Source organism: Fundulus heteroclitus, chromosome 14, assembly GCF_011125445.2.
Source record: "Fundulus heteroclitus isolate FHET01 chromosome 14, MU-UCD_Fhet_4.1, whole genome shotgun sequence".
Lineage (NCBI taxonomy): Eukaryota > Metazoa > Chordata > Actinopteri > Cyprinodontiformes > Fundulidae > Fundulus > Fundulus heteroclitus.
In genome coordinates, this window is record NC_046374.1 from 10,045,237 (window position 1) to 10,065,181 (window position 19,945).

At 40.2% G+C, this 19,945-nt stretch overlaps 2 protein-coding genes across 2 annotated transcripts in view; both read left to right on the plus strand.

Moving 5' to 3' along the window:
- Nucleotides 1–10,171, plus strand: part of sorcs2 (sortilin-related VPS10 domain containing receptor 2) — a 413,959-nt gene extending 403,788 nt beyond the window's left edge. Inside the window, exons 15-22 of the mRNA XM_036146243.1 lie at nt 2,949–3,069; nt 3,314–3,447; nt 3,560–3,679; nt 4,390–4,561; nt 4,648–4,834; nt 6,645–6,778; nt 8,455–8,578; nt 10,038–10,171. Coding sequence (XP_036002136.1) covers nt 2,949–3,069; nt 3,314–3,447; nt 3,560–3,679; nt 4,390–4,561; nt 4,648–4,834; nt 6,645–6,778; nt 8,455–8,578; nt 10,038–10,156 — 1,111 coding nt within the window. The 3' untranslated portion in view covers nt 10,157–10,171. The remainder of the gene's footprint in view (nt 1–2,948; nt 3,070–3,313; nt 3,448–3,559; nt 3,680–4,389; nt 4,562–4,647; nt 4,835–6,644; nt 6,779–8,454; nt 8,579–10,037) is intronic.
- Nucleotides 10,172–11,137: 966 nt separating this feature from the next.
- On the plus strand, nt 11,138–16,357 carry LOC118565653 (VPS10 domain-containing receptor SorCS2-like). The gene is made up of 5 exons (XM_036146244.1): nt 11,138–11,225; nt 11,363–11,462; nt 11,876–11,978; nt 15,051–15,244; nt 16,164–16,357. The coding sequence occupies exons 2-5, from the start codon at nt 11,411–11,413 to the stop codon at nt 16,226–16,228; spliced, it is 414 nt and encodes a 137-aa protein (XP_036002137.1). The 5' UTR covers nt 11,138–11,225; nt 11,363–11,410; the 3' UTR covers nt 16,229–16,357.
- Nucleotides 16,358–19,945: the final 3,588 nt, after the last annotated feature.

The window sequence follows — 19,945 nt, forward strand, 5'->3', positions numbered from 1 at the left end:
ACAGGTGGGGGAGGGGCAGAGCTCAGCCAGCGCTCGCGCTAATGTCAGCTGGTCAGATCAAAGACCGGACAGACGAAGAATGCTGATGGAGAGAACGTGTCAGAAAAACACCATGCCGTATGAGTTCACCATCCCAGCCCATTCCTCATTTGCTTCTCCTTTCTCGTTCTCTGCAAGAAAACTTCTCTCCGTAAAGGATACCGCTGAACCGTCACCAAACTCCCCAGAAAACGACGCCTGAACACATCCCGCACTGGCGTTGTCTCTGTGCTCCTTAATGAGAGGGTCTGTTAACGGGCGTTGAGTTGTTTTCACCCGGCTCTTTGGAGTGTTGTTGTTTGTCCACCGATGGAGCTCTAGACGCCCTGAAGTGCCAATTCACCACTAAAACGCGAAGATGCTAAATTAACTCGGAGTCTGGTGGGAATCAGAGCGCAGATAAAGCAATAAGTCTTGCTTTTAACAATTAGGGCAATTTGATTTGCTGTGTGTGGGAGTGGATTTGGACTAGAAAAGGAAGAGGACAGTACACCTATGTGCAGTTTTAGAATTTATTACAAAGCATGAGCTGAAGCAGAGAGGAGGTCTTTTTTTGGGGCTTTGACAGCCAGCTGTGAAACACGACATTAGACATTAAAGGCGAGCTTCAGGGACCAATGGGATCTACAGTGGAAAATCTGCATGCAGGTTGTGGGGAGACATCCAAAGTCACAACGGATCCCTGGAACCATTGGACTTTGCTCAGTGACAGTTAACATAAGTTTAATTTGAGTGAATACATCAAGGAAAATGTCTCTTTACAATTAATGGAGTGGATTCTATTGATAGCAGAATTTTTGTGTTTTATCCAGATTTTATATTTTAGATCAGCACAAACAGGTAGATAATTATGAAGTTTCTTATACTCTAGAAAATGGGATCTACATTTGCGATCAGCGTCTGATGTTTAGAACCACCTTTAAGTCCAGTTTCTACCAGCTTTGCTAATATAGAGACCGTAAATAAACAAACTGGGAATAATCTCAAAGAAGCTCAGCCTCAGTCAGATTGCATCGAAAACATCTATAAAGAGTACTTTTCAAGTCTTGCCACAAATTCAGAATTTAGGTCAAATGGATATGATCTAAACAATAGGTGTTCAAAGTGGGGCCCATGAGCCATTTGTGGCCCTTGGAAGGATTTTGTCCTGCCCTCAAATGTTACCCATTTTCTGTTCTTGTTGCAAAGGACAGACTATCAGGAGCCATTATGACCAAAAACATTTAGGACAGTTCATTCCTTTTAATGAAACAAATGTGCTAAACCCTTTCTTATGTTTCAGATCCACATAGATTTGCAGATCCATTTTCCATAGAAATCAGACTTTGTTCATTTCATTAAAGTATTGTGTGAATAGGTTATTGATTAACTGTTAAAAGTGCTAAATTTGATAAATTATGGGCTTTTAGATAAAAAAAACAACAACAAATGCATTTATATTTTGACCCACATGTACTTTCAACTTGAAATGTTTGACTCACCAGGCAAATTCAGACACGACTAATCAAACCTGTGTTCCAGTCTCTGGTTTCTGCAGCGTCAAGCAGGTGTTCCTGGGGGATTGCTGCTGAGTATTTAGCTCTATCCTCATTCTCCTCGGGCTTTCCGACTGCCGGATTTTTACAATGTTTCCAGGCACCACACAAGAGAAACGTTCAGTAAACGTTCAGTAACGAGAACACAATTCCTCTTCTCTTGTGGAGTTTTAGAGGCCTTGATAGTTTTCCTGACAACAGGTTCTCCCACATGAGTCGCGGATTACTCCAGGTCCTCCAGAGTTACCCGGGGCCTCTTGTCTGCCTGTCTGATGAATGCTGTCCTTGCTCAGCCTGCCGGTTTAGCCGGGCGCCTGTGGGGATGGAAGTTGTGCCATCACGTTTCCATTTTCAGATGATGGATTTAACAGAACTCGATGAGACGTCCAAAGCTAGTGTCGTAGCTTCATAGCCTGGCTGCTTCAAATTTCTCTGTCTCCTGTCTGCTGCTCCTCGGTCCTCATGATGCTGTTTGTTCTCTGTTTGAGAGTAAATGTCACATAGGGGCCCTCTGTTTGCTAATTTGGTGACTTCCTTATGCAATTAGTTGGACTGGATTTTATTTATAGGTATTAGAGAAAATAGGGGCTGAATACAAGTTGCTTGTTACACTTGTATAATTTTCCTTGTATTTTAAAATGGTACTCTATACTTTGTGTTGGTCTGTCATGTAAAATCCCAATGAAATACATTAAGACCTTGAGGTTGCACAGTGTCAAAATATGAGACAAAAAATTCAAGGGGTTTGAATACTTTTTTGAGGCAACAGAAGATGCGGGGTTGTCTTATGGGTCCACGGAAAGACATCCGTCACGTTGTCTTTAACGATGCCAGGGGAGACAGTATTAGTCATGCTTGCCTTGCTCCTCAAACGAGGTGATGGTGGGCCACCGCTGGCAGAGTAACATATGTTGGATTCTCTGACATGGGTCTCATCAGTCTGCTTTAAAAAGGAGTGCTGTGACACCCCCCAACCCCCAGGGAATGACAACTTAGTTCCCAAGTGGGAAGGTTCCCGTGTTGGATTGTAGAACACCACCACCTAGTGGAGGGATGCCATGTGTGTCAGGGAGGCTTCATTTCAGTCTGTGCAGCTGAGTGGGTTGATCGTTTTAAGACAGTGGAAATAAACTTCCCTGGGGTTGAACGTTGCTTCTATTATTGGATTTTATTATTTGTTTTTCCTTTAATATCTCTCCATTATGGATGGATGAAACTGAGAGTTGTGGAAGCAAAATCAAACACATAAAATCCACACCGCCCCGACGTAACAAGTAAATTATTCAGATGTGTGTGTCTGTGTGTGTGTGTGTGTGTGTGTGTGTGTGTGTGTGGTTGTGTGTGTGGTTGTGTGTGTGTGTTGTCTATTTTCAGGGTGTTTGGCCACATCAGCTACAGGTCGGACTGGGAGCTGGTCAAAGTGGACTTCAGGCAGTCTTTCTCACGTCAGTGCACCGAGTCCGATTACGAGTCCTGGCAGCTCACAGACTTGCAGGTAAATCACTCTCGAAGTCACAAACACATCGGGATTTTTTTTTTCCTATGATATCTTTAAGGTTCAGTTCTTTGGGAGTTTCTGTGACACGAAAACATGATTATACTTCTATTACTGAGGATACAGAAGAAGTAAGATAGCAGATAAAGAAGTATTTTGTTAATTTGCATTAGAGTATTAAATGTGAATGCACATGGTGAAGTGGATTGTGATTGTTTTGATGCACTCATCGTGTCACCCTCAGGGAGAAAGGTGCATTATGGGCCAAGAGCGGACTTTTAGGAAGAGAAAGGAGACCTCGTTCTGTATAAAAGGAAAAAACTACACCTCTGCCCTCACCACGAAGCCCTGCCAGTGCACCGACAAAGACTTCATCTGGTGTGTTGCTGATGAAAAAAAAAAGCCTCAAGTGAAAAGAAATCAGGCTCTCTATTATTTTTAGACCAGGAGTCTAATTCTAACTGCGACTCTAACTGTTGTGTACATGCAGTGATTACGGCTTTGAGCGGTCTTACACGGAGGGTGATCGATGTTTCCCTGACTTCTGGTACGATCCAGAATCTCCCCCCGAGAACTGCCACCTCGGACAAAACTACGAGTCTAGCACTGGGTACGTTCACGCTCACCATTAAAAAAGGCACTTTTTTGTGTGTTTGCACCCCTAATTCCCTGCTATAGCCTAATAACACCCACATCTCATAGCAGAAAGTACTTTGAAGCGAAGAAGAAAAAATAAAACTTTTCTTTCAATTATTTAACAATATTCTGAAATCTTTCAAATCCCAGAAAGTTTTTTCAGATCGTATGAGGTAAAATACAGTTTCCCCTAATGCCGAGGGAAAAAAACTAGTACTTATCTCAACAAGCTGCAGTTTCTAGTTATGGTCTGCAGGTCCTCACATTTAGCAGCAGACTCATTTGCATAGTCAGGTATGTGTTTTTACAAATATCAAATAAAGGGTGATATCATTTCTGTGCCCTCTAAACACATTCAACCTTTTTAGAAATGTTTAAGATTTATTCCTCTTTATTCCTCTCTGTGACAAAGGGTTGATTTCATGTTTTATGTGGTAGGACAGTAAGTAGTCCAAATATAGCTAACGACTGGACGCAACACAAATCCCTGAGACTCATACTCCTGGGAATTTTGGAAGTCTCCTATGTTTTTAAACTCTGGCCAGAAAAACACTTGAAATAATGAGGATATTTCCTCTTTTCTCCTAATCTCTTCTTTTATGGTACGGTTGTTAAGCTGCTTTTTTTAACAACTTTGCCTCCACCGTCATGCCAACGCTTGCATTGTTCTCCGCTGTGTTTCAGCTACAGGAAGGTGATATCAAATACTTGTGAAGGAGGCCTCAACAACCAGCAGAGTTCCCAACAGCACAGCTGCCCTCTGTTGCCCCCTAGAGGCCTGAAGGTCGCCATTAAAGGCCAGATGCTGGCTGTGGCTCCCGGGGACGACGTCACGTTCATTGTCCATCAGGAGCAGGTGGGGGGGGGGAAGGCTGGTTCTCCCCGGTTCTTCCTCTAATATTTCCCTGGAATCAGTTTAAAGTTGTTGTTTCTGCTTGACAGGGCGACACAAGCAGTACCAAGTATCAGGTGGACCTCGGTGATGGGGTCCGGACCATTTACCAGAACCTGACGGTCACGGATGAGCCCATCCAACACCGCTACGAGAACCCTGGCATTTACAAAGTTACGGTGAAGGCAGAAAACGTTGCGGGGCACGACGAGGCCACCATGTACATCCAGGTCACAGGTCTGTCCCCCAGTCAACCATATTTTGCCCATTATGTACTGTAAGGGTATGTCTTTGTCTTTTAGGGAGAAATATATCTAAATGCTTCATCAAGAGTTATTTTAATGTAAACTAAGGGCCCAAACCCTGAAAAACAAGCACAGTCCTCCCTCCACTAAACTTTACTTTTGACTTCGGAGTCCAGTGGGGGGGCATGCTTTACACAGCTCCATCAATGCTTTTCATTGTACTTGCTGCTGTTCGGCCATGGAAGCCCATTCTATGAAGCTATTGAAGCCCTTTTGTTGAGCTAATATGAAGTTTGGAGGTCTATAGCCAATGACTCTGTAAAAAGTTGGTGACTTCCTCACACTCCCTGTCCCTGCCCTATGATTTATATTTGCTTTTATACACCCGGGGACATGAAACTCCTAAATTTAATGGTTTGTATGTGTGGCTCAATAATCACTGCAAGATAGTTTATGCTGAATGTCGCATAATAATGAAACTCTTCTAAATCCTCAAATTGTTATCCAATACTTCCCTGAAGCTTACTGTCATGTTTGTATAATAAAATGTCACCTAAAGGGCAAATTTGTTATTTAGGAGGACAAGTTTTAGTCTCTTTTTCCTTAATCCTTCTGTCATCTCTCTTTTTTTTGGAGACATTAAACTGAAAATTTGCTTCTTTCTTTTTTTTATGCAAACATTAAAGGAGCAATAAGCGAATTCCCACCACTAGATGTGCTGTTCAGCACTATCTGTAGACTAAAACAAGATGTGTGGCAAGCCATGCCTCTCTCTAAACATCCAAAATTTAAGCAACAGAGCAGATATCTGCTGCAATCAAAAACTTTTTGTCAAAACTAGAATGCACTGAATGTACGTGAAGATCACAGATAGCAGCTCACAAGCCTGCAAAACGGCTTCAATAGCAGCTGTTTGCATGGACATACGTGCACATGCGACCGGCCTGGCTTTGTGAACATGAGACTGGAGAACAACACAGAGAAATGGGGTGTGACTATGATACCGTAGTCCATCTAAAAAAATACCTTTAGTTCTTCCTAAAATTTTTTTTAGTTCTTTCTGTTCTTTTAAGTTTATGGTTCCTTTTTGCTCATATAAAGTGAAATACAGAAGCGGTTTAAGGGAATAAATTCTGGATTGACTAACAAGACCAGAAGGTCATTGAACAGTCAAAGTTACAGTAATGTGACTTTTGATCTTTTTTCAGATTGTGGTGCTCTTTTCAAAAGACTCATGAATTTTATGTAGGCTAAATAAGTTTGACGAAAGAGGGCTGAATGACATAACGATCAATTTGTGTTGGATATTTGCAGCTTCACTTTATTTTTCTTCCATTTGTTTCAAAATCAAACCTCTAGAATATTCATTAAAACTCATAACGTTTCCATTGTGACGAGAGGTGGACACGTTCTTTATAAAAAGTAATGGAGCTGAAGCCCGACTAAAGATTGTATACAGCGTGGCTGGTCTGTTTCGTCTAGAGTTAGAATGGTTGTTTACCGGTCAGATCATCCAACGCCTCTAACCTGTTCACTCTTCTTTATGTGTCACTTTGTGCTTAGCCAAGATGTTGAACTCAAATTGACCCAATGTGCTCACTGCTGTGTAAAGAGAGCAGGGATATAATGTCAGCCTTGCCAAATGGGGATTTTCACATTTAAGTGCAACAGCTGGTCCGTAGGACAAGGAGGAAGGCAATAAGAACATACGGGGACATACTTTTCAATTAAACAGTTTTTTAGATTGCAAATTCAAATAAAAATGTGGAGATGTAACAATTAAAAATCCACCTCCTGTGCAGACCCTCTGCAGGAGGTGCATCTGGAAGCCGTCCCCATCGCCAGGAGAAACCATGAAGTCAATCTGACAGCTGTGGTTCTTCCCACCAACGCCAACCTGACTGTCTTTTACTGGTGGCTCGGCGACAGCTTGAAGGTAAAGTCACTTTTTCAGCTGTCATTTTGCAATACTGATTGACAGAAATATATAGCTATATTTGAAAGAAAATGTAATATTGTGAAAAGGTTCAATATTTTATCCTGCTCATTTCAGAAAGTGAAACTTATATAGATTCCTTACACTCAGAATGAAAGGAATCTATACAATTTCTTGTCATTTTGACCATCATGGCTTACAGGTAATGAAAACCCAAAATTCAGTATTTCATAAAATTAGACTCTCACTAAAAATCTATTAAAAAAAGGAATATTAATTTATAAATATTTTGGCTATATTATCACCTACACCATCATGGGGAAGACTGCTGACTGGACAGATGTCCAGCAGACAGTCACTGACACCCTACACAAAGAGAGGGAACCACAAAATGTTATCGCTAAAGAAGCTGGTGGATCAAAGTGCTGTTTTCTAGCATAATCATAGAAAGTTGAGTGAAAGGACTGAGTGTGTTATCAAATGCTGCACCGGCAACAGGGAGAAACGCAGCCTTTGGAGGATTATCAAGCAAAATCCATTAAAAAATGTTATGATCTTCACATGGACCAGACTGAGACTGGGGTCAGCGCATCAAGAGCCGCTATGTGCAGATTAATCTTTCACCAGGGCTAAAAACATCACATTCCTCATGTAAAGCCACTCCTGAACCAGAGACATCAGAAGTATCTCACCTGGGCTAAAGAAAAAAACTGGACTGTTGCTCGGCGGTCTAAAGTCCTCTTTTCAGATGACGGTAAAGTTTACATTCCAATTAGAAACCCAGGTCCCAGAGTCTGGAGGAAGAGTGGAGAGCAACAGAGTCCACATTGCTTGCAGTCCAGTGTGAAGTTTCTACAGTCAGTGAGAATCTGGGGTTCCATGTCATCTGCTTTGACTCTAAAGTCCGGTCAAAGCAACCATCTACCAGGAGATTTTAGAGGCATTCATGCTGCCAAACGTTAAGTAGATGCTCGTTACCTTTTCCAGCAGGACATGGTACCAGCCCACACTGCCAGAGCGCACCATAAATAATTGTCCACAGTTTGGTGAGCTCCTACAGAGGTAACATAAAGTTTTTGGATACTTTTCTGAATCTTGCTGCACTTGCCTGGCCTGTTGGGTTAGCCTGCAAGCTATGTACTTTAAGGTACGCAGTTGTGTCACACATATTACATTTTTAATTGATTTTAAATAATTTTATAACCTAATCCTGCTTTTAACATCTCCACAGCTTTGGTCTTCCAGATGTTGTTTGTTCACTAATGTTCTCTAACAACTGGATTAACACTGAGAATAAATTATACCTGGTGAATTATATTGGTGTAAAGGGATTCGAGTACAAATGCACACCACACTTTTCAGATTTTTATTTGCAGAAGGTTCTGGAAAACACACAACTTTCTTCTATTTGACAATTGTGCATTCATTTCTGTTGGGTTATCACTGTAATTTCCAATAAAATATATTGACCTTTCTGGTTCAATGTGGAAAAAGTTCAAAGGATGTAAATACTTGTACACTGCACCCGACGTTAGTTTTCTGGCTCTACCGACTCGTGAGAAAAATACAATTTGCTATGCATATGTGTTTAATAAATAAGCAAACACGTTGTGTGTGTGCTAGTCTCTATTGGTTTTTCCTGTAATCCAGCTAACAGTTGTCACTATCTCTTCCAGCCCAAACTGACTCTGCAGAACAGCCTTCTGACCCGTTTCCCAGAGAGCGGAGAGGTTTCTGTCACCGTCCAGGCCTCCAACGGCCGTTCCATGGTACAAGACACAAAAACCGTCAGAGTCTATGGTAAGCCATTAACAACTTTACTCTAAAGGAAGCGTCAAACCAAGAATGCTTGTATGGGATTTTTCATAATAAATGGCTTAGCTTAGCTCTGTGTTTCAGGCGATACAAGATTGGTTTACTTGGCAATATTTAAAACTGATAATACCCTAAAGCAAGCGGTTCCCAAACCTTTTTAGGCCACATCCCCTTCTGTGTCCCAACCAGTTTGATGCACCCCCCAATCTACAAAACAGAATAAAAAAAAAATTTAGTTACAACAACACAACCATCATAACAGAGGTTGTGATGGTTGGCACAAAGTAACAATAACAGAGAGCTCCATAACGCTGTTATTAATCAGTGAAATGATTAAATTGAGTGACTCGGTCTCTCTGTCGATCTAGTAAATAAAACTTTCGGCCCAAATTAAATTTTCCCTTTACTGACGTAAACGACGTAAAGTCAGGTGAGAGAAAAAGAGTCCCTGATCCGTCGCAGTTCCCTCGTCTGTTGCCTCCGATTCCTCTCTCTCTCTCTTGGTTCCTCTCCTCCTTCATCACTAACTTTGACCTTAGATGTCTCACCTGCATGACAGTTTACCTGCTTTCAGCCAGTCGAGTATATTTGCGAGAATGAATGAAGCAGAGGCCTCAAGCTAGGTACATATACATCACAGTGCATAGAAGAAGATAACTTCCTCGATATTTCATCTTAAAATTAAGCATAGAAGAAGACTTCTTCTAAATAGATACATTTTCATTTGAATACATATTTATGTATTTATTAAATGTACAGTTTAAGATTTAAATTTTTACAAAGGAAATGTTTATTTACAGATCTTTATGGTGTGGGGAAAAAACACTGTCAGACCGCCATTACATTTTTCATCTCGCGCACTCCTTAGCGGCAGCTCGCACACCCCCAGGGGTGTGCGCCACACTTTGGGAATCCCTGCCCTAAAGAATCCCTTAAGGATCTGTTTAGGCTTACATTTACAACCATTTAAACTTCCACATGTCTGTTCTTATTGAAGACATAAATAAATTCAAGGGGATATCTTTTAGAAATTTGTGTTCAAATCTTTCCTGTAGCATCAAATCTGATTCTTTATCTTATTGTTTATAGATATTTAAGTAATAGCGCCTGTGCGCAGTATGTAGTACACGGAATACATTTCAGGTCAAGTCAGCTTTTTATGTATTATTGATAGGATCTCATTAAGTTAAATTGCACCATTTAGATTAAACGTCTATGGATCACATTAGTCAAGCCAAGTTTTGTTTTCTGCGCACTCAATCCAGTAAGCTGCTGCCATCTGTTTGTGCTAACATCTGGCCCAAATGTTCCCTCCAAGGTGACTGGCAACAATGCACATCTGTCCATTCAGAGCAAGCGGTGTGTTTGCTGGGCCTTGATATAGAATTCTCTGATAATTTGTGTTTTGGATCCTAACAGCGATGACAATTTATTCTTCTTCTAGATAACTTTCAAGTCATCCCTCTGAGCTTCAGCAGGAACCTGGACCGTTTTAACCCAAACATCCCAGAATGGAGGGATGACATCGGCCAGGTGGTCACCAAGCTTCTAATTAAGGTATAGCTTGGAACTTAAATTCACTTTGGTTCATTTCAAATTATTTGATATTTTTTCTGCTTAATCCAAAACAGTAAATTTGAGGTTTTTTTTATTTGCGAGGAAAGTCTCCCTTTCAGCAGAGAGAGAAATTTCTAGGATAATGTGGATAAGGTCTTTATGAATCCTTCATGTTTAAACAATTTTGACCTTATTTAAAAGGACCTAATGTTACTTTCACAAAGGATAAGGTGTGATTGTGCTAGCCTAGTCTTAAAAGTAGACGGGGTGTCTGCCTCACGGACCAAAAATGGGAGAGGAGCCTGATAGCTAAAGGATCTGCCTCCCATTCTACTTTTAGAGACTCTAGGAACCACCAGCAGACCTGCAGTCTGAGAGCGAAGTGCTCTGTTAGGAACATATGGGGTAATCAGAGTAGCACTACTTTAACATATTTTTACTCAAGTCAAAGCAAAAAGTACCCAACTAAGAAATTAGTCAAGGAAGAGTGAAAAAGTATTTGTTGATAAATTCTAGATGCTGTTTTTTACCTGAGCCTTTATAATAAAAAGCTGTCCACAGATGGTTGAAGAAGTCACCAGACAGGCCTGTTTGTGTTGCTTGAATATTAATAATCCTTCATCTTAGAAAGATTTATCCCATTTGCCAATTTAAACCGTCAGTTTGTACTCATGAAACACTGTTTTGCTTTGACCTATTTCTTTTTAGGGCCGCAAAATAGATTTAAATACATTTAATGTTTAAGTTTAAATCTCTCGGTAATAAAGTATTCTTGAAAAATCTATGAAGATAAATAAACCTAAAAGAATCAACATTTATAAATAGTCTGCACATATCATATATTCTGACATTTACAAAATAAACTGTAAAATATACCTGCTAGCTGACAAATACACCATCACCTCTCTGTTCTGTTAGCCTAAAAAAATAAGAAAACAGCTGTATTTTGAAAAGAAAACATCACCTTTTATTTCATCGTGGTACTGTGGTGAACCCAGGCCTCCCAACCACAGCTGACCTGTATGTTCTACCACTGGACAACAAGCCAGCCAAGGGGAGTATATTCGTAGATAAGGTACATCCACAAAAACCTACACAGTGGTACATACATGCCCATGCAGAAATACAGTTTTCTGTTATTGTTTTTTTTTTTCAAAAACATAAAGACATAGTGAATGAAATGCAACTAAAGAATGATTTTGTCATTCTTAGCGTATTCCAGCAGTCGCGCAAGCTTTCAACGACAAGAACATCAGCTTCATGGTCCGAGGAGGTCTACGGGTGCTGGTGATGTTAGCTGACCCAAATGCAGGTAGACTTGAAAGCTATGAGTGTTATATTCTGTGTGGTATGTTTACTTTTTTTAATATAATAAATATTAACGTTATAACAGCATGCTAATGATTATTTCCATTGAATAGGTCTAATTGCTAATGACTCACTAGCCACAACGGCAGAGAATGGTGCGTTCACCAACAGAATTAGCTAAACTTTCAAACACAGATAAAACCTTTGCGCCTTTTCCTTTTGTTGTGTCCCAATAAATCTAAACCTTCTCCTGTCTGAGTCTGTTGTACAGTCCTGTTCTACTCCTTTTTTCCTAAAAACCTTTCAAATTTTCTCAGCAATATTAGTAACATTCTGGTTTTGCTCTTACATGTTATCATCCATTCAGAAATCAAAAAGATTCTTCTCTGATACATGTGCATTGGTTTATCCTGCTAGGCTACCATGGAACAGCTGGAGGTCCAGGTGTTTGGGCACTAGCTGTCATATTCCTAATAAGCATCATTGGCACTGGCTCATTCATTCTTTACAAGTTTAAAAGGTAAGCTTTGTCCTAGAAAGTTACTTCCTGTCCGGCCTGCATTCATAAATACGATCTTACCACACTGAATAGCATGTTATGCATTTTAACAAGAAATATATTTTCTTTTCTTTTAAAAACTGTTCTCCGTTTAATTGCATGTATGCACTTCTGTAACAAAACTTTACAGTAGCACTAGCATCTGTTTCTGACTTGGTTGACTTTTTTTTTCTTTACAAATTTTGCATTATAATCTACTATGTGTGGCTACTTCAGATTGATAAAGATTTCATTAAATTAACTGGAATACAAATGCAGTATTTTGAACTCAACTTAAAAAAAAAAAACATTCTGCTCCAAGCTGTTTGCTAAAATAGCAATCTCAATGTTCATTGCAAGTAGCAAGACTAGAAAAATACAAACCTATTACTTATTTAGAAAAAAATAAATAGGAGGAAAAGTCTCAACATAAAACAATTGATCACCTGATAATATTTAATTGAATTTAATTAAAACCAAAAAAAGCACTTTTGATTTCGACCACCACCAAATTGGGATTATGATCACTGTATAACATCTAAAAATCAATTATAGGGCTTAAGAGTTCCAAGTTTTTTTTTCCAAGTATACGAAAAAATGCCATGTAAGGATTGTGTTGTTTTATTATTGTGCCATCAGTACATCGGGCCCATGAGTGAAGTTTGGGGAATGGGTTGGCAGCAATAGCAGAGTATATTCATGGGACTGAGGCACTTGTGTCCAAGCTACATGGCTCCCAGCTGGGAGGAATGTCACACAACTCTAAAGTGGGTTCTGGCTTTTTCTAATTTCATATATGTTACTGAGAATCTGATGAAAATACTGATGGAGTTTGAGCGTTGATGGCCAGGCTGAAACTGATGGCGTAGATACAGAAATGTCTGACATGATTGTTGTCAGAAGTTTATAATTTTTGCTGTGGTTGGAAGCTATGTGCTTTGAACCCGTGGGTTCAAACCCGGGGTTCAAACCTCATCTAAACAAATCTCACTTAGGTAATTGTCAGAAACCTTAGAGAAAACTTAATAAGAGACATACAGGCCAAGCTGGCTTTGGTGTTGACAGGATTACTGAGACGTACATCTTACGTTGGGAAACCAGGACGTTGTAATGGGAGGTTCGTTCACTGGAACACGACGCATATGAGAGCAGACAATATTGAATGGCAGGAATGTTTGACAACAAGCTGAATGCCAAGAATAAGCCAGACATAGACTCGCTGATCCACCTAACCCGGACATTCAGCAAGGACATCGGGATCTTATTTAAATAAGTTAAGTTGGCCCAAATGGTCTCCAGGATTACCACCATAAAGGTTGACGAACCAAAAGGCAAACTTGTAGATTTGGAAGACTGCAACAAACACCTTGTGATCCTTCAGAGAATCAGGAACAAGGAACTCAGCCACAATTATGTTCCTGTAGTACATAGTAAGACAAGTCCTGAGCTAAATGATGAAGACAAAGTCTAAATCATCAATATGTATACCCTGACAGTCATTAGATACCCTTCAAAATACCAACTTGTCACAAGAGGAGATGGAAGACACTAATATCCAGACAATGCTGCTCACAGTGAACCCAAAGTCCAGCACCCTGAGACTACACACCAAGGATACCTGAGGTCAAGTGACCATCCATCCAGAATGTAACACCCAATTTCCTGGAATATACCACAAAGATGGTCCCCATTGATGATCTCCTGAAATGTCTCAGGCAGCACAAACACCACCATGGAAAGATAAACCCCTGCATGGAGTATACCACAGATAGACTGCAGTTGTGGCTAGTGAAGGAATCCTGTTGATAGCTAGGGTGGGCTGGACTGAAGGACAGCTAAGAGGCACCGATCCTGGCTGTACAATGAACATTCATCATAAGTACAATAGAGGCTAGGGACCAGATCATGACCCAGGATACTGGCTGTTCAAAGAGGCTCCTGAAACCAAAACAAACATATAACAGCAGGGTGCAAGATACTGGCAGGCAAAGCATACATTGAACGCAATAACCGTGTGCCAGGAGTGGTGTGAGGGACCATCTGTGCCAAAGTCTGGGCCAGAGGTTCCCACTTCAAAGTGGGAGACACCAAGAGCGGTGGAGAAAAATAAGGAAATTATCCTGTCCAGTCCAGATTTATAAACACGCAATTTCTAACCAACTAAACTTTGTGGTGGTGGACAAAGCAGAATAGAGTGCAGCAGTGATAGATGTGTTAATTCTGTGTAATGTTGCTGTCACTTTGAATTGCTACAACAGCCTCAAGAAATACCAAGGGAACATAAAGTAAATTCTAGTGATGAGTAAAGGCATCGGTGGGGCCAGTGGTCATCAGTGCACTTGGAGCTATAACTCCTAAACGGGGGGCTGACAGCCGATTGGACAAATAACCTCCGAGATCTCGGTCCAGAAGTGTGGAGTCTTAGAAATAGCTAAGATACTGGGCAGACACCTTATGCTGATATAGGACCCGACCCTGCAGTGGAACAACCCAAGTTGATAGGGCAAGTGAAAAAATAAATATACCCCAGCCTCATGCAGACAAGTCATGGAGGCTGTGGAGGCATTGTCACTGCCCCACTTCCCAATTTTGGGAGGGGGGTAGCAGAAAGAAATTTCGATAAAACAAGTAGGTAGCAAGTTTAGACATGTTATCACTAAGAAAAGGTTTTGTCATGATAATCCATTCGTTCATTTTCAAGAAGTTATGTAAAAAATAGATGAAAGACTGAATTGAATTCTGGGACAGATTTTTATAGCCATGGTAAATCATGTTTGCTTAAAACATTCACAATGAAGGAAAATACTATTTGAATCTCTTCTATTGTTGTACTTTCTAAAAAGTACTCCTACTATGCACATAAACATTGTAGTTTGCATGTAAATTAGACTCAGTGACGATATTTTATGAACTGCATGCATTACTTTCACCCCGTAGTTCACCAATATCACAACCCTGAGTCCAGAACACAAATATCCACCAAAAAGTCACTTTAATTAAAACATGCAGTGCAGTTCTACGGCCCCATCTCACAAAAAAAAACAAATCCCACAGTCCTTGGCTTAGGACTGAGGATGCCTATCCTCCACTGTTTTTTAGAAAGCTTCCCGGAAACCGCAACATCTATGCCCAGATGCACAATGAGAAGGAGCAGGAGATGACCAGCCCTGTCAACCACAGCGAGGACACCCAGCATATCATCCAAGGCGAGGAGTTTATCGACGACGACCTGGACTCGCAGACTCTAGGTAACGCAGGAGGTAGCCCCGCCTTCCGTTCTCTTATAAGGACTACCACTAACCACTGCTACTAAAACCCAAGGCACTAACTCCAGCAGCTAACAAACACCAAGGTACTGAATCACTTCACCCTTTTCTTTATATTTACTGGTATTTCACATTGTTTTTAAAACACTTGTAGGCATTGTTAGATTATTCACAGGTGCATCTCAGTTAGTTAGGATATCACCAAAGATTTAATTCATTTTAGTAATTTAGTTTGAAAGAGTGTAACTTGTGCATAATTTAATGTCACATTTTTCTTCCACTCAACTTTCCCTACCCTACCGCACTTTGTGGACTGTCCGTTTCATTAGCGTGATTTTTTTGGGGTTGACCCTCCATGTGGATTGTATCAGTGACGGTACAATGATTATTTATGCAAACTACAGTATGATTACAAGATAACATTTCTGGATTTTTTTTTTTTAAATCCTTTGTTTATAGGTGTTATGAATTATTCAGATTTTCCAAGAAACTTGGAATTTGGGTGTTTTTTTTTTAGTTGTAACCTATAATTATCAAAAAATAATTGAAATACATTTTCTGTGTGTGTAACAAATCTAGTGTTTCACTCTTAGAAATGAATTACTGCAAAAAATTAATTTTGCAATAAAATATTGAGATGTGCCTCAGGTTGTGTTAACGTTTAGAATGATACGTCACAATACTGGTTTGTTAAAATGTCATATTGTATCTGTCTGAAGTTACCAAAGAAACCTTTTGATGTTCATTAGGTTTAGATATTTGGCCGCAAGGACATTTATCTTTGTGAGGAAAACTCCAGAGAGCACAGTTCATAGCGCTGAACCACGATGTGCAGCGTTTTTGTGCATTCATCACTAATTCCTCTACATGTGTGGTGTTTTGTTTCCCGACTTGTCTCCAGGCAACCACTCAGGTGTGATCCTGAGCATCAACTCCAGAGAATTACACGGTTACCTGAGCAGCTGATGGCTGACAGGGCAATGCTGACGGGCTAGCCCAGCCTAGCCGAGCCAGCTAACAAGCACAGGGACTCTGACTTACTCCTCTTCTTTTTCCCTTTTCCTTCATCCACGTTGGAAAAACATCAGATCTACCCAACAGTTTAACTTTGTGTTTGACATCCCTTTCTTCCCCTTTCAGTTCATCTCAGCTCTGAAAACATGTCGAAACTTAATGTGTTGCTAGCTTGTCAGTGCTTAAAAATGTGCATAAATGGTTTCATACTCAACATGCTTAAAATCAGCAAGCACAACAACTCTCCCTCTTGGCTTCAACTGACATTTAGGATGGATGTGCAGTCTTGGCCAGAAGCGACTGAAATTAGGCCACGCCTACAGTGCCTTGCAAAATTTGTAATACCACTGGCAATACGACGTTGCAGCGACAAATTTTAACGTATTATATTGGGTAGAGTGTCTTTGTGAAGTGGAAAGAAATGATAAATGACTTTTTTTTATTTTTAAACATAAAAAGCAGAAAATGTGTGCCACTCTTCCTCCATCCTAATGTGTTTGTACTTTTTAAAACCGCGTTGCAGATGTACCTCAGCCCAATTTGCTTGAGATTAGTGAAAAGGTATGTGAAAAGACAAAGATCTTGAATTGGATTTAAATCAGAACTTTGATCAGACTCAGATTTTCTCTCAGCCACTCCATTCAAGCTCCAGCTGTGCAGTCAGCGCTAACGTCCTGTTAGAGGATGAATGTCAGTTTTTCGCTGCCTATGACATTTTCTGTTTCACAGAACTGAACTGTATTTTTCTGCACCACTCTTCCTGTTCACAGTGTCCCTGCAGCATGATGCTACTACCACTGTGTTTCATGCGGGGCACGGTGTGTGTACAGTGCAATGTCCTGTTAGCTTTCCATTGCACAGTGTGTTTTTTATGCATGCCAAAACGTTTGATTTTGGTCTGATCTCACCACAACGGTTTCTTCCACGGGTTTGTCGTGCCCCCTAAGTAGATATCAGACTCAGCAAATTGAAATTATTCCTATTTGTTCAACAACAGATTACTTCTTGTCACTCTTCCATAAAGACCAGTTAACCAGGGTGCAAAACCAGTTGTGACGCCGTTAGCAGATTCCCCCAACATGAGCCGTTCTCCAGAGTTATCAGTTTATTTTGGCAAACCAATTAAAATACATTAAAGTTTGTGGCTGTAATATGGCAAACAATAGAAACCTTACTGGGTATAAGTACTTTTCCAAGGCACTGTAAAACACTGGTTATATTTGAGCATTAACTATAGGCTGTGCTGGGGTAGTGAAGTGAAATGAATGACAAGCCAGGTTTTATTCTTTTACTTTAAATGTACTTTTTTTTTACCCCCAAAGTTACCACCCCACTCCTCTCCTTTCCAAGGCAATAATGATCTCAATGGAATGTACAGTATAATAAACCCTTGTGAACTTGCATATGACGAGAATAAGCATGCAAACACAAGAGGGCGGTGTTGCACTTTCTTGAATTTCCACTCACAGGTACTTCTCACCTCCTTGGGACTACACTCTGAAGTAGACACTAGCTTTGATCATGTTTCCTCCTCCTGCCTCATCGTTGTTCGGGATCCTTGTTTAACTGTGACTCATCCTTAGAAGATCTCTGTGCCGTGTTTCAAATCCGTACCAACTCTGTCTGTCCCATGGTGCCTAAGACAGCAGACTTAGGTCTGCTCTGTGACATTCTCTGTTGTCATGTTATTTGTCTTTTTAAAAAAAAAAAATTAAAACGCCCTTTCTGTTCGTCGTCCTTACACGTTCTGGGTCGGAGCACACCCTGGAGACAACGGTTGCTGACATGGGGAGAAACGGGGTAGCTGACGTATTCTGTATCAGCCTATATTAGGCGTAGCCCACGGTGGAATCTTGTCTCTTTAAAGATTTGGTTTTGTTCTATGTAAATGTGTAAATATGAACTGCAAATTCCACTTTGTACATATTCCCATCAACGTGTGTGTTTGTGTTTTACACGACTACCAAAATGAAGAGCATTGTGTTTTTTTTTCTCTCTCTCTCTCTCTCTACTTCCGGATTGATTAGCCAATGAGTTTCTCATCTCTGGAAAAAAAAAAAGTCACAGTTTCCAATTTCGTTATCATTGCTCGCTTTCCATGCATTCATTTTCAATACGACTGTTTTATGACCATTAATATTTTACACTTCTCATTGTTAACTGGAAGTAATTATGTTGTCTCAAAAAGACACTGACTGCTACTGTAAACAGTAATGATGATGTATATGGATATTTTTGATACACATGGTCATTTTTTCCCCCCGTATGTGTTAACACCGGATATTGTTGATGTTGGACTCTTTCTGATGACTTTTCATGGGATTGATTGCACTAACGGTTTAAGAAGTATGGGTCTGGAGCCGAACAGTCTAACAAACCCTAAACCTGAAGGCCTTTGCAGACCACCGACGACGCCGCTGTTGTCAAGGCTGCTCTTCAGTTTCTCCTTTCATTTAATACGGCACATTGCATTCACTTGTTTCCACCTTAAACCATCTTTTGTACATAATCTGCTCATATTCCAGTTAGTTTTTGTAGTGAAGTGTCGTCTTTGTGTCAGTGTTCCTCTAAGCCAACGGGAACGGGAGGGATTGTGATTTTTCCACTGTAATAGTCCAGGAGTTTCACGGATGATGACACTGACGTTGTGATTTGTACCACGCCGCTTTTACTTTGGTTGCTTTTCTATTCGCTGGTTTGTTTGTGCTGTTTCTTCAGGAAGCATAATGCACTGAACCTGCATCCTGAAATAAATCACTCCCATACCTTGTACATGTGTCTGCCCTTTATTGGGTCAGTCCGCCTCATGGGCTGGCACCGCCGAACTTGCTTCCAGCCACTTTAGTCTAACAGTAATCAAGTTTTTTTTTTTTTTTTTTTTACTAAGATGCAACACATTTTGTTATATTTATGAACCTCTCCGATAAAGTGTTTTAATCTCTAGATTTATCAAAGTAAAATGGGGAGAGATCAGCTCCAGTGGCTGTGAAAAATGCACATAGCACTGTTAAAGTGTCCAGTATCTGTAATGTAAAAGTTGAAACCATGATTAGTCATTTGAGAATCTTTATCCACAAAATAATGTGACATCTGTCCTGTATAATTCAACTGAAAATAAGTAGAAAGGGAAATAAGCTGTAATACGCATCCCATGTCCTTATATGAATTGAGATTTGCAAACAGTACTTTGGAAGAGTTGCTCAAAAGGCTCAAACTGTGAGGACATCTCTTCAACAGCCCTCCCCACTTGAGTTTTTTTTTTTTTTTTTTTTTTTTTTAGATTTTTTTTGGTCAAATTTTTTTCTGACCTCTGGTTCCCGGATTCAAAAACTTGAAGTTGTCGTTCTTTTGGTGGTTTACATGTGTGCTTGGACCCACTGCAATGAGATTTTAGCCCGGCTCACATGCTTTCTTTGCAAAAAAAAAAAAATAATTCTTGGCTTTGATACATGGAGAACAAATCTTAATAAATGAGATTCTAACATCTGGACGACAGAACTTCCTGCAGCTTCTTTAGTGTTGTTGGCCTCATATCAGCATCCCTGATCACTTTCTGTCTAATATTTTTATTAAATGTTTAGTGTTTCGTCACAGCTCGCTAATATTGTACCCTGTTACTGGGGAACACCTTCACTATGTCATGCTGTGAATTTTTCACTTTTTTAAACT

Coding starts and splice junctions, on each gene's coding strand:
- LOC118565653 (XM_036146244.1), top strand. CDS start 11,411: ATGGTCCGAGGAGGTCTACGGGTGCTGGTGATGTTAGCTGACCCAAAT. Junction 11,463..11,875: donor GTTAGCTGACCCAAATGCAG/GTAGACTTGAAA, acceptor TTATCCTGCTAG/GCTACCATGGAACAGCTGGA. Junction 15,245..16,163: donor CCTGGACTCGCAGACTCTAG/GTAACGCAGGAG, acceptor ACTTGTCTCCAG/GCAACCACTCAGGTGTGATC.